Source organism: Octopus bimaculoides, chromosome 5 (assembly GCF_001194135.2).
Source record: "Octopus bimaculoides isolate UCB-OBI-ISO-001 chromosome 5, ASM119413v2, whole genome shotgun sequence".
Lineage (NCBI taxonomy): Eukaryota > Metazoa > Mollusca > Cephalopoda > Octopoda > Octopodidae > Octopus > Octopus bimaculoides.
This window is the reverse complement of record NC_068985.1, coordinates 53,748,770-53,762,467: the sequence shown is the minus strand read 5'-3', so window position 1 is coordinate 53,762,467 and position 13,698 is coordinate 53,748,770. Positions and strand designations below refer to the sequence as shown.

The window sequence follows — 13,698 nt, the reverse complement described above, 5'->3', positions numbered from 1 at the left end:
ATATATATATATATATATATATATATATATATATATATATATATTCACAAAATATATGTAAACATCTGATATAGGTAAAAATCTACTAGGTATACTATGCATCATCTATGAACTAAGGGGATATATGTGTGTGTGGTAGTGAAGACTTACCACAGTTAATTTCATCACTGAAATCATCACACTGTACAACTTCATCACATCTGTACTCAATATCTATACAGACGCCATCTTTGATACACTGAAACTGTGGTTTGTTTAGTGTACATACTTTATCTTAAAGAAGGAAGATATGAATGTAAATACACATTATATACTTATTTGCACACATATACAGAGATACACACAAACATAGGCATACATTCTTACACAAATACATATTGATAAACAATCCCAAAATTTGTAGGTCAAGAGTACATTTACAAAATAGCCCCCCATATTTTACAGGTACTTCTATTAATGACTGTGTAGGTGTGCAGTCTGGTGGTTTGGGTGTTGCACTTACAATCATAAGGTTGTGGTTTCAATTGGTCCATATTCTTTAGCAAAAACATTTCATTTCATGTTGCTTCAGTCCATCCAGCTGTAAATAAATTCCAGCAATACCTGGAACAGTCTGGTGTCCCATATCCAAGGGGAAGGCAAAGGCCGATACAGCTAGGCACCAGTGATGTTGCAACACCACACTTTCATAGGCTATGTGTACAGACCCCTCTTGTCACTGGAAATGCAGTGACCAGAAATTAGTCCTTGGAAAGTTTCATGAAATTTCAGTTATAATTTTTTTTTACTCTGTCAAATGTAATGCTTATTTATTCAGATTGTTTTGAATTAATCATGCATAATCTCACGGCTTTGAGATTTCATTGATGTGATTGTTTCATTGTTAGAATGACATTGCAGGGTAGGTGGCAAAGGCTAGCGCTGGCCAGTTTGAACATAAAAACAATTAAAACATTTTGGTTGGATATAGCCAGTTTAAATATTAAAGGGGTAAGTATTAAATTGTTATTCTATAGGTTCCAGACATGAGATGTTGAGGAAGGAATTGTTAGGATTAGATAGTATTCGCTATACCTCTTTTATCTACCAAGATTTTCAAGCATTTTTGCACCTGGTGCAGACTTGGCTGTGTGGTTTAGAAGCACACTTTGCAACCACATGGATTTGATTTCAATCCTAATGTACTGCACCTTGAGCAAATGTCTTCTATTAAAACCCTGAGATGACAAATGCTTTGTAAGTGAATACAGTGGACAGAAACTGTGTGGAAACCTAGTGTGTGTGTGTGTATGTGTGTGTGTGTGTGTGTGTGTGTGTGTGTGTGTGTGTGTGTGTGACTGTGTCCCCCCCACCCCCCACACACACTGCTTAACAATTGGGGTTGTTTTGTTTACAGTCCCATAGCCTAGCAGTTTAACAAAAGAGACCAATAGAACACGTAAGAAATTTTTTAAAATAAATAAATACTAGGGTAGATTTGTTTGAAAAAAAATACTTCAAGGCAGTGTTTCAGCAAGGTCACAGTAGGAAAGGACACAACAGGCATTCTGACTGCATCCACATGCCAGAGTTCATCCCTAACTCTTTGAGCAGGGCCTTAGGCTCAGTTCAGACAGCTATGTGAAGTTGCTGCAGACTGTAGGCAAACCCTGGCTGGAGAAGGTTACTGTTGGAAGGCCATATGTGTGTGGCAGCAGGATTTGGCTCCTTCCCATACCTCCAGAAAGTGCCATAAGTGGTTGTCAGAGAATTTCTATGACTTCGCCAGCCCCAATATCTAGCCTCCTAATTTCCCCGATCATAATCATATAGATTACAATGTGTGGGGTGGTGTTGAGAAAGATACCAACCTCTCTGTCAGCAATACCAAAACCGAGCTAGTGGCCAAGATCAAAGAGGTGTTCAAAGATCGTCGCAGGTACACAGTGAGGAATGCATGTACCAGATTCCGGAGCCATCTTGAGGCCATGGCGGAAGCTGAAGGCAACTACTTTAAGTAAATTGTTATCTCCTAGCCATAATTTAATAGATGTTTTTTAAATTTTTTTAAATGCTTTTATTTTTGGATGGGATATTGCATTTTCCTCTTATGAAATCTGCCAAATTTGATCCAAACACCTTGTATATTCATTCACAACCATGGGCATGGCTGGGGAAGATTCATTGAACTAAAATAACATTTCAAGGCAGCGCCTTAGCATGGCCACAATCCAATGATTGAAACAAGTAGAAGATGAAAAACAATTGTATAAATCTCCTAGTCCTCATTAGATTATTCAGACACTGCCATCTGTTATAATCTTTATCATCACTTTAGTGTCATTTGCTCAGTTACTGAATGCAGCTGAGTGCGTACATTCATCTATATTCAACAACAACAAGAACAGAAGGGAACCAAGAACAAGGCCTTGTGTGACTCTATTCACCACAATTATATAAACTGTAGGAGGAAGTAAAATTACATAGTACTCTCTGCAAGCATCCTCTGCATTACAAAATGTTGCATTCTTGAAAATCTTACCATAATGTAGAATTCTGTGACGCAAAACATATTTTGCCACTGATTCCATATTCAATGGGAACTAGATTTCACATCATGGAATTCCAAGTTATGGTACTTAATGTTACTGCAAGAATTTCTGGAATACAATGCTTCCATAAGGCAGAAGGATGCCTGTACTTTTCATCCAGTTAAATTTGCACCAAATTTGCACAGTTTTTGTATTTATTTTATTCATTGTAGTGAGTGTGTGTGTGTGTGTGTGTGTGTGTGTGTGTGTGTGTGTGTGTGCATAATGTATGAGTGTATTTGTTACATTCATAGCAATGTGTTTGTGTGATGTGTAGGAGTTTGTGTGTACATTTGGCTCATTCATTGAACATGTGTGTTTTGTGTGACGTGGGAGTGTACACAGAGCAAGTGTGACATGTGCATGCATTTATTTCACACAATGTGTGTGTGATTGTGTGATATACTAGTATACATAATATAATGTATATGATGTGTGCTGTATGAATATGTGCAATATGTGTACGTGATGTGTGATGTATGACTATATGCAATATCTGTATGTGATGGGTGAGTGTATTTGCCTCATTCATTGCAATGTGTGTGTTTGTGTGTATTTGTTTCATTCATTGTAATGTGTGTGTGAAGCATGAATGTATTTTTCTGAATAGCCTTTGCAAGAGTATGTGGGTGTATATTTTGAAGACATGACTAAAGTAATTCTAAATACATTTTGTCAGAATTTTCTTCCTAAAATAAATAACCTAATGCTATTTCCTATATTGAAATCTAATCATATTTCCTTTATTTCATTATTATTATTTTCCTTGTAGAAAGCAAACATAAAACAGAATTCACAGTGAGGAAAGTTATTTTCTTTGTTGTCCTATCAATATATTTACAACTCTACAGCAAACTGTCTGACAATACACTATTTGTCAGCTTTTTAAAAGTTTGTAGGCGTCTCAGTCCTAACAACTATGTACATTTCATACTTCACATACCTTTGTTTTGATTCTGTCATTGATGGGGAAACACTTCAAGATTCAACGGAGAAACCATCACCTAATATTTGACTTATTCAATCAGGGAATTGTTAAAGGACCCAACTGTAGATTTCTTCCATTTTCTTATCTCAGTTGTAAAGGCTTTAGATTTAATTTCTTTAATTTTAACAAACAATTGTTTAAACAGTAAATACGTCAACTTTATATTTAAGTGGTATTTTGGGAGATAAAAGGCCCAACTGAATAAATTAATAGTTGGTAATATGTAAATATACGAAGACATAAATTAGGAATATGAGAATGCTATTCTTTCTTTCTTTCCATCTCTCTATCTAGCTACCTGTCTACTTTAGTGTCATCTTTATATTTTACACAACTATTGTTTTTGTGTAACATCTAAACGTTTTTAAGAAAAGTTAATTTAAGTATATTAGGCTGATTTACCAATTATATAATAATTCTAATTTTGCCACGAACAAGGCCAACAATTTTGAGAAGAGAGGTAGTCAATTACATCAATCCCAGTATTTGACTGGTACTTATTTTATTCATCCCAAAATGATAAAAGGCAAAATTAATCTTGGCAGTATTTAAACTCTGAATCTAAGGAGCTGGAAGAAATGCCACTCAGCTTTTTTCCAGTGCTATAATGATTCTGCTAGTTCACCACCTGAGCCAGTTATGTAATAATACTTTTTACTGTAGGCACCAGGCCTGAAATTTTGGTGGGAAGGGGCTAGTCGATTACATTGACCCTGGTGCTTGACAGGCACTTATTTATTGACCCCTCACAGGAATTTGAACTGAGAACATAAAGCCATAAGAAATGCCACTAAGCATTTTGTCCAGTGTCCAATCAATTTGGACAGCTCACTGCTTTACTAGTTATGTAATAATAATAATAATGATAATAATCTTTATTATTATATTTTCACAAAATATTCAGTAAAAAATTAGATATTCAGTAAAGTGAATGCTAGCATTCTTGATGTCACAAATCAAGAAATTTTAATTAAATTATATTCTTAGTGATGTGATGAACTATTATCTAAATAACTAATTTTGATTAAAAGAGGTAGAGAAAACAACTCACACTTGTAAAATTGGATAAAATAATATTAATCATTAAGCCAATATTATCCTCTCTTAATTGGTGTTGATGTTTGTTGTATTAAACAGGTTCACCTATCCTTTTAATTGTTGATGTTCGCTATATTAAATATCTTCACTACTACTGTAAATTATTGATGTCCACAATGTCATATATACTCACCTCTATTGTTAATTGTCGATGTTCACTATATTAAATATATCACCTCATTTGTTGATTATTGATGTTCATTATATTAAATATGTTCACCTCTGCTGCAAATGCTCACTGTATTAAACATGTTTACCTCTATTGTTGATGTCCACTATGTTACATATGTTCCTATCTACAGTTTATTGTTATGTTCACTGTATTAAATATGCTGCCCTCTTTTTAGCTATTGACATTCTATATTGAACATTCCAGTTCTTTAACTTGTAGCTATTGATGTGACCTGTATTAAGCATGTTCACTTCAACTGTTGATTTGTTGATGCTTTGCTATAGTAAATATGTCACTTCTACTGTTAATTGCTGGCATTCACAATATTAAATATGTTCACCTCTAACAGTTGATCTTATATCAAACTGACGATTCTACATTAAAAGCTTCAACACTTTCACTGTTAATTATTGATGTTCACTATATTAAATATGTTCAACTTTACTGCTGATATTACTGTTGATATTCATTGTATCAAATATGTTTCCTGTACAGAACGCTTGCCTCTACTGAAAAGCATTAGTTTTTATTGAATTATACCAAATTTATTTGAGAGATGATAAACTTCTGAGAAATCAGGTTCACAACTTGGGTTTCAATTTTCAAATGTAAATTTGTTATTCTATTTTTGGGAATGGCATAAATGCCACACAATCATATTTCTTGTATCCTATGTACTTGAAGCCTGATGCTTGAGTGAAAAAATATTTATTATTTCACATTGAATTTAAACTGATATATACAGAAAAATATGAACAGATTTTTAAATAAGTGAATACTTACGGAAAATCGATCTTTCAGATGCATTCATTGAATGATTATATGGGGGAAGGGTCTTCACAGGAGAGATTTTAGGAGTCTGTCTTGTTGGAGAAATTGTTGGGTGGTAACTGTTTTGAGTTGATGCAGAAACAGTAGGTGTGATTGTATTTGTATGTATAGAAGTAGTTTGGTACAAATTCTTGCTGTGTTGAATTCCATTCATAGGTGTTGATGACTGTATGCTGTAATTTGATGGGAATGTTGTTACTTTGGTTCCAGAATAACTGGTGTTCAAATGAGATGGTGCTAATACTTTGGAACTTGATGCTGGAAAATAAAAGCAACAAAGAATATATCCCAGTTTTAAATTTTGGTTACGAAGAAGAAATTATGATACAAGACATTATCATCCTCTTTTAAGCGCTTTCATGTTCAGTCTACAATATCCACATGATTAGACCTATCTACTAGAGATACCTACAATTCACACACACACACACACACACATTTTCATCATCATCATTTTAATGCTGACATGGGTTGGACAGTATGACCAGATCCAAGGACTGCATCATACCCTTGTATCTGCTTTGGCATAATTTCTACAGCTGAGTGCTTTTCTTAATACCAACCATTTTATAGCATATATACACACGCTCATGGTTCATGGCTTAGTGGTTAGAACGTCAGGCACACAATCATGAGGTAGTGAGTCTGATTCCCAGCCAAGGCAGTGTGTTGAGTTATTAAGCAAGATACTTTATTTCACGTTGCTCCAGTTCACTCAGCTGTAGAAATGAGATGTGATGCCACTGGTGCCAAGTTGTATCAACATTTGCCTTTCTCTTGGATAATGTCAGGGGCATAGAGAAGGGAGGCTGGTATGCATGGGTGACTGCTAATCTTCGATAAACAACCTTGCCTGAACTTGTGCCTCAGAGGGTAACTTTCTAGGTGCAATCCCATGGTCATTCATGACCAAAGGGGGTCGTTATTCTTTATAAACACACACAAATACTGATACATACATTAATATACACACATACATACACATGCATGCACACACAGATACAGATGTATATAATTATATACACACACATACTAGCTACAGTTTGCCAGACTTAGAATAAGATCTATTCCTACTTCACTGTTTTGTGAAGGTCTTCTGCAGTAAAAAAAAAAATAATTGCTTAAACAATCTTTAAAAAATTTTTAATTTGTAGTAAAATATCCTATCGATGCTGGAATACAAAACAGATGTAAAATATTGAAAGAGAGCAAGAGAGAGTAGGGAAGGTGTGAGGGTGGAAAGCAGGAGGAAAGAGAGGGAGTGAGAGAAAGCAGAGTAGAGTCTAAGGAATGTATTATAACTAATTGGGTCACTGGGTCAGCAATGAAAATGATCTCTATGTCGTAATGGATTTAAGGCTACAAATCTGTTGAAATCCATCCCTCTGTAATCTTTAAATCCATGGTAGGACTTGAACTCAGCATTGCAGGTTTAACAAAACCATACATCAACAATAAAGACCTGCCAACTTAAAAGAGTGAACTATGACCTGCAGTTATATATGGAACTTACAATCTGGGTCATTGTCTGGTGATGTGCTTAAGAAATTACATGATCTTCAGTTCACTTTGTGACACATTGGGTCTTCTTCCATAAACTTCAGGAGTGAAATTTGTGAGAGAAATGTTTGGAATTCCACTGAAGGCATAACTGTTCCTATTCTTGTGCATTAACCCTTTTAACATTTAAACCAGCCATATCTGACCCACATATGCTACTTGGTTTATGTTCTAACCAGACTATCACACCAAACCTTCAATGCCCTTCTAAAAATATACTATCACATCATCAAAATATCAAAGCTATGAGATAATGCATGATTAATTAAGAGCAACATGAATGAAAGAGCATTATATATGATAGAATAATCTGAATGTTAAAGAGTTAAACCTAGAAAATCCCATGGTTTAATACTACCATCTGGACATTATGTACACTTAGTAGAAGCCACTCTGTAGCAAGCATTGAGGCCTAGGCTCAGATGATTACTTCTGGCTTATGACTCCTAAAGCTCATCACAGACTCAAGTCATTCAGTTGAGAAAGTAATGCTCATCCATGATACTTTACTGGATCATCATAAGTGGTGGGAGAAGATATCCTCAAATAGGGAACCTGGCCTGACTGCTTGTCACAGAGTGGGCTTTACTAAAGTCACCTTGGGTATCAAATATCAATGTTAAACTGGGCAGTGAATTAAGTATACAGCCCAAATAGGCCAGGACGGGATTTGAAATCAAAACACAAAGAAATAGAACAAATACAAAAAAGCATCTAGTCCCAAAGTCATACAGTTTCATCAATCCACCATCTTAGACCAGTATTTTTTTTATCCACTCTAAAAGATGAAAGACAAAGCTGACTTCAGTGAAACTTGAGCTTAGGGTGCAGGGACTCAGAACAGATTACTAACCACAAGACATTCTATCAAATGACCTAACAACTCTACCAAGTCACTGCCAATAATAATAATAGTAATGACCTCCTCTGTTATAGGTATAAGGCCTGAAATTTTGGTGACAGAGGCAAGTCAATAACATCAATTTCACTGCTCAGTTAGTTGGTACTTATTTTATCAAGGCCAAAAGGATTAAAGGTATTGTCGACCTCATGGAATTTGAATTCAGAATGTGAAGACCAATGAAATGCCACTAAACATTTCTATCCAACATCTTAAATCTGCCAACTTGCCACTCAATAATAATAATGATAATAATTTCAGGGGAGTGGGTAAGTCGACCCCAGTACTCAACTGGTATTTATTTCATCAACTCCGTACGGTGAAAGGCAAAGTTGACCTCGGTAGAATTTGAACACAGAGCATGAAGACAGACGAAATGTCACTAAGCATTTTGCCCAGCATGCTAACAATTCTATGATAGGCACAAGGCCTGAAATTTGAGGGGAGGGTGGTAGTCGATCACATTGACCCCAGTACTGGTACTTAATTTATCAACCCCAAAAAGATGAAAGGCAAAGTCAACCATGGAGGAATTTGAACCCAGAATGTAAAGATGGATAAAATACCACTAAGCATTTCACCTGGCATGCTAATGATTCTGTCAGCTCATCACCTTTCATAACCTCAATAATAATAACAACAGAGATGGAAACAAGAATGGCAAGACAACAACAACAACAAAACAAAACACAACAGATTTTTCATTGACTAAAAAAAATGTTTAGTGGAACAAGAGTAGATAGGTGAGGTGTAGGACTTACTTAAATCATAGACTGGGATGAAGACAATAATGAACAAGACAATGAGAGCTGCACAAATAAGTATCCAGCGACGTCGATTTTTCCTTGTTTTGGTCTTTGTAGTTGGCATGTTTTCCTAAAAAATACAAGAGAAATTAATAATAATAATAATAATAATAATAATAATAATAATAATAATGATTTCTTTTAATGGCCACGAGGGCCCAAGACATGAAGGACAATATCGAAGAATGAGTTACAGCACACAAAAAAACACAGCAAAACAAAAATTACAAAAACAGGTGAGGTTAACATCGATCAAGGAGAGAAACTACAATATTAAAGGATATAACAGAGGATATATAATGGAAAGTAGAGAAATAAATAATAAATAAATAAATAGTATCTCCAATAGCAGGGCAGTCCACTTAGGATAATCCAGGGTAAACCCCACACAAAAATCCCGGATTATTCTGCCATCCCCAAAGTATGGGAAAGTGTCTTCTTCCAGTTTCGTTCCTCCTGTTTAGAAAAGCATATTCAGAGTAGATCCATTCAGTCTCACCAATAGTGATAATAATAATACTTTTTTCATTTTGGCACAAGGCCAGCAATATTAAGAAGAAGGGTTTAGTTGATTACATTGGCCCCCAGTATTTGACTGGTACTTTATTTTATCAATCCTGAAAGAGTAAAAGCAAAGTTGACTTTGACAGGATTTGATCTCAGAACAAGAAAAAGTTAGAACAAATGCCTCTTAGCAATTTCTCTAATATGTTAATGATTCTGCCAATAATAATAATAATAATAATCCTTTCTACTATAGGCACAGGGACTGAAATTCGGGGGGAGGGGTTAAGTCAATTACATTGACACCAGTGTGAAACTGGTACTTCTTTCATCAACTCTGAAAGGATGAAAGGCAAAGTCAATCTCGGTGGAATTTGAACTCAGAATGTAAGGGCGGACGAAATACCACTAAACATTTCACCTGGTATGCTAGCTATTCTGCCAGCTGGTTGCCTTATAATGATAATAATAACAATCACAACAATAATTTTTTTTTCTACTATAAGCAGAGTGCCTGAATTTCTGGGGAAATGGACTACATTGACCCCAGTGTTCAACTGGTACTATTTTATTGACCCTGAAAGGATGAAGGGTAAAGTCGACTTCGGTAGCATTTGAACTCAGAATGTAATGAGTTGGAAGAAATACTGCTAAGCATTTCATCTGACATGCTAATGATTCTACCAGCTGCAAATATTATAAGGATTTGATGTGGGAAATAGGCAATGAAGAGAGTGGATGTGATACCAGTAGTAATCGGCACACTTGGAAGTATCAGCACTCAACTATCAACATGGCTCAAAAGAACTGGTACAAACGTAAAGATGGAACACCTACAAAAACCAGCATTGCTTGGTTCTCTGCAGAATTCTTTAAGCATGATCAGTAAACAAGTGTCGTCTTAGTCTGCTGGCTGAGGGCAGCTGACACTTTCTATCACACCCAGCAAAATAAGCTGAGAGTTTTCATCAAATAATAATAATAATAATAATAATAATAATAATAATAATAATAGTAATAGTAAATGCCTTGATGCAGTACCAGGCACTGGTTCTCATGACTTTTGATCTTAACTGATTGGAAATGTTATGTACATTGTTTTGTCTTGGTATAAAAGATGGGCTACAGCAAATATTCTGTTCAATACCACAGATTTGCTTGTCAGTTGTTTGACCTTATCCAGTTGAGCATGTCCCTTAGTGGCTGGCAATATGTGCATATCTGATCACAAGCAGAAGTAGGAGAAGAATATTATAGCCATATATTGAGATGAATTCTTAGGAGTTTGTATAATTCACCTCTGGAAACATGCATGTTTCATTCATCATCCTTAAACAACTCTTATTCAAGGACCTTTTGAGTGGGATGGGTTACTCGCCCTGAAGAAAATTCTAACTGGTCCCCACCTGCGAGGTCATGCGCTGTTTATCTTGATATGAGATCACCATGTCGCGCACATATGGTTGTGATGCATGTGCCTGGTGTACCCTTATCAGACGGGTAGTCATGATGAGTATACTGAGCTTCGTATGTTTTACGACAGTGTCACTTTGATGGCATATACTTCTCTCTCACTCAATAATAATAATAATGGTTTCAAATTTTGCCACAAGGGTAGACATTTTGGGGGAGCGGATGAGTCGATTGCATCGACTCCAGTGCGTAAGTGGTACTTGATTTATCGACCCCGAAATGATGAGAGGCAAGGTCCACCGCGGCGGCATTTGAACTCAGAACGCGAAAACATGAAATACTGCTAAGCATTTTGCTCGGCGTGCTAACGATTCTGCCAGCTCGCTGCCATAATAAACAACAACAACAATAATAATAATAATAATAATAATAATAATAATAATAATAGTAATAATAATAATAGGTCGGATATAGTTGTCAGAGTTCACCAAGAAAAAAAATGCTTTTTAATCGATGTATCAATACCAACAGATGACAATGTTTCTCTAAAAGAAACGGAGAAATTTTCAAAATACAAAGACCTGGAAATAGAGGTAACTCGAATGTGGAGCCTAAATGCAAAAATAATTCCTATCATAGTAGGCGCATTAGGTATAATATAAAAAAAAACACAAATGCATAACAAAAACACCAAGACTAACAAGTATATGCAACATACAGAAAATCGCACTACAAGCATTGCAGACATCCAACGTAAAACACTTTCAATACAGTGAAAATAAGAGCAAAACAAACTACAGCACATGTCCGTCATATAATAATAATAATATTAATAATGGCAATAAAGATGATGACGATAATGATTTTTGTCTGCAATTTGAACACTGAAATATAACATGAAGCATCAAACATTTCGTTAGTATACTCAAATATTCCTAAATATATTAAAAACACACACACACACAGTGTGTGTGTGTACATGTATGTATAAATGCACTGAAATACACCACATTACGGAAACACTGGTTACGGAATTCTGCACTTAATGAGAATTATATTTTATGACCACTAATTTCAGGATACAGCTTGTAATTTCAACATAATTCCTGAAATTTGGGATAAATTTCAACAATTTAAAAAAAAATTAAAAGCATGATATCATCATGATTATATAATTTGATGTGATACTTTAACCTCTCTTATTTCCTGTCTCCCTTCTTTGTACATGTTTGTTTACAGGTTACAATTTACTTCTTAAAATTTATTTATTTCTAGTGCACTAAACATTCTTTCCAAAAGTTGTTCACTCTCTCCTCTTACCCAGTACCTTTTTTCATTGTTCTCAGCATTCGTGCCGACACCGCTCTGTACCCTCAATCACCCATCTCGTTTGCACCAGATCCACTCAACAAACGTGGACCTGGCTAACTTGAGTAGTACAGAATTTCCTCAAATATCCTACATCTCACATCTTTCAACATCAAGCCTTCACCTTTCTCTTTTATTCATTTAGTTTCTTTAGGTTTGAAATAACAGAGTGACTGTCTTTTGCGCAGAACATAACTGTTTTCCTTAGATTCTACAGTTTAACTTTTGGTGTGGATTTCTTGTTTCTTCTCTGCCTTTCGATTTAATAACAGTGCATCGACTTTATTCAAGATTACTGGAAAGAGGTCATCAAGTTGAATTAAAAGCAGCAGTGCCAAAAGTTAAACTTGAATGCTTACAAAGATTTGACACAGAAGACCTTACTGAAATAACATGAAAGCTTGCAACGTCTACAGAAGGAACAATAGATGACAAAATAGACAAAAGTACGTCAAGTAGTCAAGCCGCTACCTCTTTAAGTGTCTGGATATTGTTTTGTTTTTCTTATTTCGTAAGTTTGATGTGGCTACCATCCTATAGAGAAACTTTGTCAAATGAGGAGTAAATGCTAATAGAACAAGAGTGAACTACAGATGAAAAAGAGAATACCGAAGCTCCACTAACTCAACAAGGGTTAGTATTTACATTGCTTATAACGATCCTAATTGTCAACTTTACATAAACATTACCAGAGGAGTTCATAGCGAATTCAATTCCTACTCTGAGTTGCATCAAAAATCCTTAGGAAAGTTCTTCAACTTTGAAACTGATGCTGAAGACAATGCTCTACAAGACAGAAAGTAATACTGCTCTCCCTTCCAATAACCCCCATTGCATCACTGCCCATCATACAACAATAGACATGTTTTGCAATGAGTATGAATCCTACAATGATTCTATTGTATTTTGAGCATGTTTCGAAGTAGTTATTTTCATGCATAAAATTGGTTATATGTCTTTTCTAAAAAATTCTGTTAGAAAGTATCTTAGTTTATACTATGGAAATCAAGGGGAAATAGGTTGTGCTAGGGTACAAGTTTGAGAAACGCAATGCCACCGCCGCGAGGGACAAGCTTGTGAGTATATAAACACAAAGCATAATTGTCATTCTAAACTTTATAAAGTATACACACGTTTCAGTAAATCAATTGTCCTCATTATGCAAGGCAAGTTAGCCAAATGACGTAGTGCGGTCGATTCATCTTCTCAACGCTAAGGAGGTAACTCAGCTATATTACAACATCTAATTAATTGTCTTGCCTTGCGTAATAATGACAGCCGATCTACCGAAACACATGTTTTACAAAGCATATAATATCAATTACGTTTTCTGAGTTTAATATTGCTATTACGTGCTCGAATTCCGCACGCAAACATATCCAGGGGTTTGACGGACTTCGTTTAACTGCACTGGATATAAAAGTGGAGTAGAGAATGTTCTTATCATCGATCACGCATTGCGTTTATATATATATATATATATATAT

At 35.3% G+C, this 13,698-nt stretch overlaps 1 protein-coding gene across 3 annotated transcripts in view; it reads right to left on the bottom strand.

Annotated features, from left to right (window-relative positions):
• LOC106873816 (atrial natriuretic peptide-converting enzyme) overlaps window positions 1-13,589 on the bottom strand; it is a 37,375-nt gene extending 23,786 nt beyond the window's left edge. The window contains exons 1-3 of one of the 3 annotated variants that reach the window (XM_014921329.2): window positions 8,882-11,659; window positions 5,612-5,917; window positions 151-273 (exon numbers count right to left, since the gene is read on the bottom strand). In XM_014921329.2, coding sequence (XP_014776815.2) covers window positions 151-273; window positions 5,612-5,917; window positions 8,882-8,990 — 538 coding nt within the window. In that variant the 5' untranslated portion in view covers window positions 8,991-11,659. Of the gene's footprint in view, window positions 1-150; window positions 274-5,611; window positions 5,918-8,881 lie in introns of all 3 variants that reach the window. The other 2 variants (XM_052968390.1, XM_052968391.1) reach the window with 2 other exon arrangements.
• Between the last annotated feature and the right edge of the window lie 109 nt (window positions 13,590-13,698).